We start from the raw sequence: 10,791 nt of genomic DNA, 5'->3' as shown, positions 1-10,791 counted from the left end.
GCTGTCTTGTTTTCACCGCTGCAGTTCCATTGCTATTTAGTACAGCAGTTTCATTTTCTAGTTCACATATGCTCCCATCTAGGCAAATCACTGGGAACAGAATATAGCAAAAGTCTCGACAGCTGAAACAAACCTTTTCTCGGATGTGTAGACCGAGCTAGAGAGAGAGAGAGACTTACGTGACTTTCTGTCGCCGTAGCGCGCCTTCTTGCGGATGCGAGGCTCACTTCGTGACTGTTGTGCCGTGGCGGTTTTTACAAGACTCTCCAAGATCTCATCATCAGCATCGGTGAGGTTCTCATCGCGTGTTGGCGTACTGTGGCGCCCCAAGGTCCCCCCTGGACCTGGAACAAGACACAGAGAGAATTTCACTCGCACTTCCTTCACTGGTGCCAGCATCGGCATAAGCGTTGCCTGGTCCATTTACTGCCTTCAGAGTGCTTGTATAAAAATGGTGTTAATCTGGCAGAATGCAGTGGCATTGAAATGATATGTACTCTGGGTTTACTCGATTTATTTTTCACATTTTACTTGGGACCAAAATATGTGTATAGACTGGTACCGATACCCGCCGTGTACACTACTGAACAATATGAAGAGACTTGGCAGTTTTGAAATGCTGCTAATGCTAGAAAGTAGTGCTGAGCAATTATTCAAATTTTCAAATAATAGTTTTTAATAATAGGCTACTTGATATTCGCTTTGAGGTGAACTGCAAAAACTTTGAGCCTTTCCACTCTGGTGAAGAAGGAAGAGCAGCGAAGCTGTAGCTTGTGTTCTCGGCGGTGGCTTTCCAGGCCAGCGATCTGCTCTTTTTTCGCGAGGGAATCTGAAGTGCTCGACAGAGTGGAACTTTAGGCGATAGCGGCCTCGCGGCGGTTGCGGAACCATTCGCGCTGCTGCGCACATCGCCGCTCGGTCCGTTCCCGCTCATCTTCCTCCAATAAATAATGCGGCCATCTATGAGCGACAGCAGCAGCCAGTTGTCTGGTTGCCGAGGCTGGAAAGGTTGCCGCGATCTATGAGCGACGGCAGCAAGCAGACAACCGGCAAACACAACACTCCGGACAGCTACCGCCATCTATGAGCGACGGCGGCAACCAGAGTGTTGTGCCGACCACGGGTGTCGACATCTGTTTGGTACCAGACATGATGCTGGAGAAACTAGCTCTTAACAGCTCCGCTGTAATATTCCTACTTTTCGAAATGTTGATCGCGACGGGGGTTAGCCCTGCTGAGTGCGCTTCTCACCGAGCACCTGTGCACTGCAGGGAAGCAATACCCGCGGATCTCGCAGGCTTTGCGAGTATTGCTTCCCTGCAGTGCACAGGTGCTTGGTGAGGAGCGCACTCAATGGGGCTCACCCGCTGCAATGATGCAAGAGCTATATGTTAGGCAGCAATGTCTGACAAGCCCGCGCTCATCATTCACACTTTTTTTATTGTTGTTAAATTTGAAATAGAAGAAAGAATATTTGCACATAGAAAGCAGATTTATAAATCCCCTCGATTGGATAGCTGCGACAAATCTCGTTTACATGCTACAGTTCATACAGTTACATTAAAATTAATCGAGCTCAGAAGTGGAAAAGTGAAAGGTTGGGAACAACCTTCACAAGCTCAGCGGAATTTTTGTTTTACCATGGTGCACGGTAGTGGAAAGCTGAAAAAAAAACTATTCAATATTTGTTTCAAAAATATTTGGCCAAAACCACTATTCGCTTTGAATTCACTGTGAACTCAAAAGCCACTATTTGCACATGCCTACCAGAAAGTAATTACGAGATTTCAGACTTAATTGTGCAAAATGCTGCAGCACTTTCCCGAAACAGTAAACAAAAGATGCCTCCCCACTAACTTACAAAACAAACGCCCATTCTCTTACTTTGGGGTATTCGTGGTCGCACACGCATGCCTGGGACAGTTCCCCATTTGCCTCCTTTTGGTTCGTCCACATCTGAAGCTCCATTGCCTAGAAGCTGCCGGAGTTCTTGATCAGCCTGTTGCTCTTTTGTTTTGAATTTGTCCATCTGCAATAACCACACCACTTGCCATCAGGTGACATTACTTGGTAGACATGGTATGATAAACAAATAAGGAAAACAAGTCCGAACAAATACCATATTTGTTTAAATATAGGTTGATGGTTTTCCTTCCCCAATAGTTGTTTAGAATTAGGGGTCAACTACAATTGTGTCCAAAGATTGCCGACATACAATAGTGAACAAAAGTTCTGACCCCGTTGAGCTAGACGAGATGCTCCCCACACTAGCCGCTTCTAGCACACCCGTGTGAAGGTTCACATGACAGCACTGGTACAAAGCAATGAAGCCTGATGCAAGCAGTGCATGCGAGTGCATGCGGCCTGGAGGATTTGGACGATAACGTGACCAGTGCAAGAAAAGCAAGTAGGTCTCAGCTAGCATGACTAGGCACACTGTAAAATAAATGTTTGTACAATTTTTTTTTTCTTTTACTTATTTTTAAAAATTAGGGTCAACCTAACACATTCTCTAGTATAGGGATTCACCTATATTCAAGCAAATAGATCTATGAAAGAAAAGCAAGTTTAAAATTAAACGGCTTCTGCGAGATGGCATGTCACCCCTTCCTTACAAAATACCGTTTGTCAACTAAGACGGCAAGTTTTCTGTGGACAAGAAGTTAAATTGGCATCAGGGCTGCCAACCCGCGGGAAATTTCCCAGATTAAGGTAACATTCAGGTCTATGTGGGAATAAGGAAAATCTTGCTAGTTTGAGGGAAATTTGGGGCACCGTATATATCTGGAATTTTATATGTTGATCATGATCTTTTTTTTTTTTTTTTTTTGAGGTACCATTGAATTTTAGCGGCTTTGGCGAAATTTCGGTTATTCCCTCCAGCTGTTTGGCGGTTTGTTGCGCGACCATCTGGAAACACTGAGGAGCGCTCGGACAGTTTTTTTCCGGCAAAATCAGTTCTCATCGCCCCCATGAAACCTATGGAGGAAGGAACCAGCCAGGGTCGAAGCTTCTGACAGCACTGCTGCGCCTTCTCGAAAAAGAAAGCTTGAGTGCAAAAAGAAATACTGCAATATCTGGAGATACAGACTTACCATGACTAATAATATTTCGTCAAGTGTCGTGCACGAAGTGTGCCGCGTTGCGTGTGTTCGAGTTCGAGAACTCTCGCTTGTGCTGCACTTTTTTATTTGGACCGACTATTATCAAAAGCGCTAATGAAGTTATTGAAGCAGTGCCATGTTCTGATGACGTGCATAACATCTAGGGCTTAAATAGAGTTCTATTCGTCAGTTTGATTCCCCCGCGGTACTTCCCCTCACCAGATTTGGTGTACCTACAGTTTTAGACCGATAGACTCATTTTTGCGAAACGTATGCGAGGCTTAAAAACTATGTATCTATCATCGCAAAAATGGAAGTTTTGAAGAACACAAATATTATATAATTATTTGGGCAAGTGAGGGAAATTTCAGCAGAAATAGGGCAATTAAAGGCAACTGCTAGGGAAATCTTGACTTTCCGTGTTGGCAGCCCTGATTGGCATCCCGCCATACTGGTTGTCGACGGGCTCCGAGGTAATCAAAGGCAAAAAATGTCAACACTTGGATGACTGCAGAGACCTCTGTGATCATCTTGCCACGGGTCTTGTTGCGTTCACGATGGTTGGCCTTCTTCTCAAACTGCTGCTGGACCCTCTCCCTGGTGGTGCGATACTCAAGGGCAAACTCGCTCACAACCTTGCACACCTGCTGTGCTTTGGTCTCGCGGATTGAATGGGGCGGACATCCAAGATACACCAAGAGCTTGTGGAACCTAAAAGAGAAGGCAGTTCTCTGCATGCCCAGCATTGCTCAAGAAAAAAAAAATTGCAAAAACATCTATAACTTTTCTTATTTTGTCAGGAGTTCAAGAATTCAGAAAGAAGCATTAGAAATATAGTAGAAAAGTGATTGGAGAACTTTACTATGTTGATTCCATTGATCACAACTTTAAGCAGCTACAAACAGTCTCATACCAGTTAATCTGGGATTGCTACCATTTACCTCTCTTACCGTATCTACTCGAGTAATAGCCGCACTATTTATGAACAAGGCCCTTGCGTCTACTTTCTTACAGAACATACAGCCAATCATTGCGTCGCACATAAATAACATGGTGAATAACCAGATCGAGAACATGATTCTCCATACAAATGCAGTCTTCACAGGTGGTATCTTGGCACGAAGACGTTATCTCTGTCCTGTAAACAGCTGGAATCATGCTGCTGATCGCATTGATTAGCGATCTGCGTGCTCCGCAGAAAAACAAACTCTCAGGTTTTCTTCATAAACAAGTGCGGCTATTACTCGAGTAAATACGGTATATTATAATATCCAAGGGTACGACGAGGGGTGATCAATAAGTTTTGCCTCCTAGGCTGTAACATTTTTATTCAGGGATGAAATTGAAATATGTTACACTCAAATGAAAGTTTGGAATCTCCTCTTTCCAAGGAGCACATAAATTTTGAGTATAGTCCCCACCGGCGGCGATGCACTTCTGCTACTAGTGCACTACTCTGCAGGCCGTAGTAGGTGATTGAGGGCAGCTGTTGACGAGACCAACGCCGCGCTGGAGCGGCTGCAGTTCCAAGATGTTTGGCCTCATTCACCTCACAGCCCGGACCTTCCGACTTTTGGCTGTTTTCCAAGATAAAGGAACGTCTAAAGGGTACATGGTATGTGTCCGATAACAAGGTTACAGTGCGCTGTAGGTGTCGTCAACAGCCGCCCTTAATTATCTACGACGGCATGCGGAGAGCAGTGCACCAGTAGTGGAAGTGCATTGCCCTATACTGAAAAATTATGTGCTCCGAGGAAAGAGGAAATCCAAACTTTCATTTGAATGTAACCTCTTTCAATTCTATCACTGAATAAAAAAGTTGCAGCCCAAACGGCAAAACTTATTTGACACCTTATACACACTGTAAACAACTTTATTTTCGTGGACTCCATATTTTGTGAATTGCACAAAGTGCCGGCTTTAGGAATGTTTTGACGGCACGAAATTTTGCTATGGGGAGGGGCATGCTATATACTAGTCCCCAAGCAACAATTTCTTTGTGTGCTAAGTTTTTGTTTTTATTCCAAAATTCACGACAATTAACATTCTTGTGAAAATTAAGTCGTTTATAGTGGCTGAATAAATCAGTTTGTGCAGAACAAAACCTTGGGTGAAAATTTTACAATTTCTAGGTCACTACCGGTTTCATAGAGCCAACATTTACAGGCAATATTTCTTATAAAGTGTAAAAAACCACTTCTATAAAGTAACATATTTGAAGAGATAACTGAGCATGTTATCAAAAAGAACATGTTCATTCTTATACTTTCCCCAATTTTGAAGACCACTAAAATTGATATAGGTGATTTTATTTGCTGTTCTTAGCAAGCCAAATGCACCCCAAGCCTGTAGCGTTGCATCCCCGTCCGTGGAATTTTAGCAGATGGCTCAATGTCTTTGCTTCATAATTAGCAGGTGATGTGTAGGGTGGTCTGCTCAGTCTACATTAGCTTTCCCTGTTGTGTGATCTCATTGTATTCCCAGAATAATGAAACCTTTCGTGCAGTTGGGGCTTGCCCCTTACAATTTTTATTTTAAGATTCCTTGCATGGCTGCTTGGAAGAAAACCTTTGTTTACTTGGATAGAAGCTTCATTGCCACAAAACAAATTCTATGTCAAGATCTCAGTTGAGATGCTCTAATAAGGTGCACCAGCTGTTTGCTTGGCTGGTAATTGACTGATGACCAACCGTGCCTTTGTTCTTTTGTATTCAAATGAGAAGCTCTTATTTTGTTGATAGGAAGAAAACAGTAGGAAGCCCCTACCTGTTATGAATCCTGCGGTGAATGATCCCCAGGATCACTATCCTTTCCGCACAGTCATTGAGGAATTCGGACAGCCTGCAACAAGGGAATGCACTCAATCTCTCCAGCGCTGGTCCAGAGAGGTTGGCAGCCGTAAAAACGCTCCCACTCGATCACTCACTTGGCCTTCATGGCAGATCCATCATGCTTTGCAATGACCTTCAGATGTTCCCAGGACGCTTTGCAGTCGCTTTCCATCTTACTCAGGTTTTTGGCCACTTCGTCGTAGTCAACCTGGACACCAAAGTCAGTCGCCTTTGTACCTGTGGTTCACTGCTGACACTCTATACTGTCAAAGCTGAGTTAGCTACTTCGCTGTGCAACAGTGGATGCAATAGTTATTGTTAAAGTTACAAGTACCTGCCCGTCAAGTGAAGTTCCCCAAGAGAGCCGAAATAGAAGATTTGTTACAACTGCACAATTTCAAATGGACAATTGATAAGCTTTGTTTGGCTGATATTCTGCAGAAAGGCACAGGTGTGCTGCAATTACCTTGGAGCTCCTAGTGACTGCACCAATCTCTGAGTAGAGGTCAGTGGTGTCTGGGTGCTTCTCCATCACCATATGGCAGAGGTGGTGCAGCAAAGAGTGCTTGTGTACTGTGTCCTTCACTTCCGGAACCTTGGCCAGGTAGTCTATTTGGAAACCTTTTACCTGGAAGGACAAGCACATACCATCCTAATCTGGCATACTTGTTGGTTAAGATCAGTGTTAACAGATTTTAGAGCGCAGCTCTTAGGCACCCGTTTGCGCATTAAAGGGATGCAACACCCCCCCCCTCCCCCACAATTTTTTTTTTTTTTTTTAAGTAAAAGGAACGCAGCTGCTCGAAACTGGACTAGGGAGGAAGAAGAATTAAACATAGAGGAGGAGAAAGATAAAATAAATCACATAACTGCATTTTTTTTTTTTTAATCCACGTATTTGCATTTTTTATAAGCCACAAAAAATGGGTACCATTATTTTTGTCCATTTCTAGTACTGAGTGTGTGCCTTCAATGACCCACGACTTTGACTATCGTTGGTGGTTGTGTCTAAACCTTAGAAAACGGCACGTGACCATGGAGAAGAGAGTAAGTGCGACTCAAACCGGCCAGTTCTCGATCGGCGATTTTCGTGCGGAAAGAAAACGAATTTCGAGCCGCAAATTGTGTTCTGGATAATTGGGCTCTCATATGTCATGTACAAATAAAAACCTTGGCAAGCGACGGCACGGCGACTGTCGCCGACGTTGTGCGCATTGCATTATGGGACGTCACAGACCTATACTCCAATTCTCTTCTAAATTTAGTGAAGAAAGTGAATTGGTGTGTGGGTCTGTGATGTCCCATAATGCAACACTGCACATTCAGTTTCTCCGCTAAATTTAGCGGCAAAACTGACGTCATATGACCTCAACACCAATTCAGTTTCCCCGCTAAATTTAGCGGGGAATTGGATTGGTGTTGAGGTCATGTGGCATCAGTTTTCCCACTATATTTGCGGGGAAACGGACTTTGTGTACAAGTCACGTGACATCAAGTCATGTAACATCTTTTTCCCAGCTAAATTTAGTGGGGAAACTGAATTGGTGTTGAGGTCATGTGACGTCAATTTTCCAGCTAAATCTAGCGGGGAAATGGAATCTGTTCATAGGTGACGTGGCACGAAGTCATGTGACGCCATTTTCCCTGCTGCGGGGAAACCAAATTGGTGTTGAGGTCACGTGGCGTCAATTTTCCAGCTAAATTTAGCAAAGAAACTGTGACGTGATGTGACGTCACAGGCCACGGCTTCCCGAAATGCGGCTTCACGAAATCATTACCAACTAGCCAAAAACGTTTCACGTTGAAACAAACACTGCGCACATTCAATTATGGGGCTCCCACGTACCCTCTTCGTCCCGCCCGGCCTACCCTCAAAAAAAAAAAAAAAAATCAAATATATCCACGGCATGTCACAAAATCAGCATACCTCAAGAGCTGCACTCCAATTTCGCGTTACAGAGAAGCGTAATTTTTTTGTTCGGTCGCACTCTTGTTTTGCTTGGCTTCATTTAGCATATAAAGAAATGTTCTGCAGCGCACAACTATACACGTTTTCACCTCAAGAACCGAAATAAAAAAAAATCCGGCTCCGCGTGGAGCATTACTAATTTCCGCCTTTATATGTAGAGAATTGATATTATTGCCACGCGCGTCGCTGAGCGAGCATGTGCATGGTCGAATGGTTACCGTGCTTGGCTTTCGCACGGAGGCTCAAGGTTTGATCGCTGGGAGTGGACGCTTCTTTCATTTATTTATTCTTTCAATTTAGCGCTCTCGTAAGTTTGAAAACCTTGTCATTTGATCGAGGTATAAAAGTTCTATGCGCCGAACATTCTAAGCCAAATGTTCTGGAAACCCACGCGGGTACAAAGGGTGCTTCCCGTGGCGGTCCGGGACGAGTCTGGCCCCAGCGCTCAATCTTGGTATACGCCACCATCGACGCCTGCGACACTAGCCTTCTTCAATTTTGTTTTGGGTACAAGTTCGCCCCATCAAACTAGTCATTCGTGACAATATTTAGGTGCATTTTAGATTAGACATACTACATTACCTTAATCAAGATAAGGATATTTCTTGAACTATGCAACTTGTTGAATTTTACCATGATAACCTCTGATGTTGACCAAGGAGGGCAAATAGATTCTGTATTTCTGGATTTTTGAAAGCCGTTCAACATAGTTTCGCACTCTCTCCTTCTTAACAAACTTAAAATGTTAAACATAGATTCGACAGTACTTAGATGGATTGAAAATTACTTGCTCCAGCGTTGCCAATGTGTGGTATTGAGTGGAAAAAATTTGGATTATGTTGATGTAGCATCAGGAGTTCCACAGGGCTCTCTGTCCTGGGTCCACTTTTGTTTTTAATTTATGTTAATGATATCTCTTTTGGAATCTCCTCTTTTATTTGGTTGTTGGCCGATGATTATGTTGTGTATAAGAAAGTTAAAAGTTCAGATGATGCCGCCTAATTGCAAGTAGACCTAGATTGTATCCAGTTAGTGCTCAACATGGAAAAATTTAAATCCTAAAAAGTGTGTTCATCTTCGTTTCACAAAGAAAAAGAAAAAAATCGAATCCCAGTATTTTATAAACAATAATCCAGTAACTAAGGAGCTTACATACAAATATTTAGGCGTCGCATTGTCATCTGACTGTTCGTGGAATGCTCATATACTAGAAAGAGTAATTCTAAAGGCTGGCAGGGCAATGCATTCCATTCAATGTAACTTAAAATGTTCACAACCTAACTTAAAGACAACTGCTTATTTAACATCTGTTAGACCCATTCTAGGGTATGCGTGTGCCATCTGGGACCCAGCCCAAAGAATGTTAATAGAAAAGCAGGAAAAAATACAAAATAGGGTGGCTAGGTCTGTTTTCGGAAGATATGGGAGGAAAGAAATTGCACAGACATGAAAAAAGAGTTAAATTGGGAACCACTTTCCGCACGTCGGGGGAAAATTGTGATCAAAATTTCTGTATACAATAGCCAAAAATAAAATGAATAAATAGCGAGATTTACTTAAAACAACCATCTAATCAGAATGATCATAGTCTTAAAATTAGATAGTACCATGCTAGAACAAGCATGTTTGCCAATTCTTTTTTTGTGTTTGAACGATTACACAATGGAATCGACTCACGTAACCACAAGTGTGCTGTGTGAATAAAGATGTGTCTTTTTCATCTCTGTAAACCCCCCTTAACGCCCCTTGGGCACTGCGGGGTAATTATTGAATAAAGAATCAAGAATAAAGATGTACAGGTTTCTAATGCCAAAAGCACTGCTCCTTCCTCCAACAACCAAATCCTGTAAGAACTACTTCACGCGGCGTATGAACAAAGTGCAAAACTTCCTTTTTTCTTGAGGTGAAAACGAGTATAGGAAAACGATGATAGCCACTGGAAGAAGCGAGTGGTACAATGAAAAAAAAAACTCTTTTGACTCTCAGAAAGAAAACAATGTTGTCCATGGACACTGACCCTCCCTCTCTTGTAAACTGTTGAGTTCAGCACTAGCATCTCAAAAACCAGGCATAGGTCACCCTTTGCAGGTTCAAAATAATTGAGAGAGAGCTCATGAGTGCTAATATAAAAACAGCCAGGTGTAACTCTTACCTCTGCTCCGTTGAGGAAGTTACCGATGGAGAGCAGTGTTGCCAGGATAATCCTCAGAGTTCGGTTGGTTTCAATCTCCTCCATGGCTTGCTTCAAGTCCATCAATGGCTCAGCTACCTCCTATTATGAAGTGACTAGCATGAATTGCTGGCCTATCTTGGCAAACATGTAGGCATAAACTTCTCAACAAAGAACATTTTAAAAATGTATCTTGCATCAAAAACTGTAATGATTAGGAAATGTTTTTAGAACCTTTACCTCAAAATACAGTAGCTAATATACAAAATTGTGGAGCAAGCGCTTTACTATTTTCGGGGGACGCTAATGAAGAGAATGTTGCTAGCAGACAGAATTTCATCTATATTCTCCCTTTAAGGCCAATGTACAACCTCGGTCGAAAGGAGAAGACGGGCAAAGGTGCAAAGTGTATGTTGACCTTTAACTTTTTCCTGACCGCAATCATAGGCCATCGACCACCAGTGATGGATAGTTTCCAAGCGCCGTCAAGAAATTAATTTTAGTGCAGAGAATTATGTGGCACAATCTTGTGGATAGCTGAAGAACTAGTTTCGGTTTCAAAGCAGGTTTGAGCTTTATCACAAGCTGGTGGGCTCTCAAAAATAGTCCTGGAAACTGTGGTTGCACTTGTCTAATTTGGCTAACTGCTTGCATCAGTCATTGTAACAAAAATGGTGTTATTTACTAGGACTGGGCAATTGATCAATTAACCTACCT

At 42.8% G+C, this 10,791-nt stretch overlaps 1 protein-coding gene across 2 annotated transcripts in view; it reads right to left on the bottom strand.

Moving 5' to 3' along the window:
- Window positions 1-10,791, bottom strand: part of LOC8024862 (FH1/FH2 domain-containing protein 3) — a 182,322-nt gene that overhangs the window by 2,292 nt on the left and 169,239 nt on the right. For both annotated transcript variants that reach the window (XM_042287298.1, XM_042287299.1), the window contains 7 exons: window positions 10,057-10,176; window positions 6,402-6,563; window positions 6,031-6,143; window positions 5,871-5,945; window positions 3,623-3,815; window positions 1,885-2,029; window positions 180-344 (listed from right to left, as the gene is read on the bottom strand). In XM_042287298.1, coding sequence (XP_042143232.1) covers window positions 180-344; window positions 1,885-2,029; window positions 3,623-3,815; window positions 5,871-5,945; window positions 6,031-6,143; window positions 6,402-6,563; window positions 10,057-10,176 — 973 coding nt within the window. The remainder of the gene's footprint in view (window positions 1-179; window positions 345-1,884; window positions 2,030-3,622; window positions 3,816-5,870; window positions 5,946-6,030; window positions 6,144-6,401; window positions 6,564-10,056; window positions 10,177-10,791) is intronic.

This window comes from Ixodes scapularis, unplaced genomic scaffold (assembly GCF_016920785.2).
Source record: "Ixodes scapularis isolate PalLabHiFi unplaced genomic scaffold, ASM1692078v2 PGA_scaffold9__187_contigs__length_104089568, whole genome shotgun sequence".
In the NCBI taxonomy this organism is placed as follows: domain Eukaryota; kingdom Metazoa; phylum Arthropoda; class Arachnida; order Ixodida; family Ixodidae; genus Ixodes; species Ixodes scapularis.
Note: the sequence above shows the minus strand (reverse complement) of the source record. Positions and strands in the feature narration are given on the sequence as shown.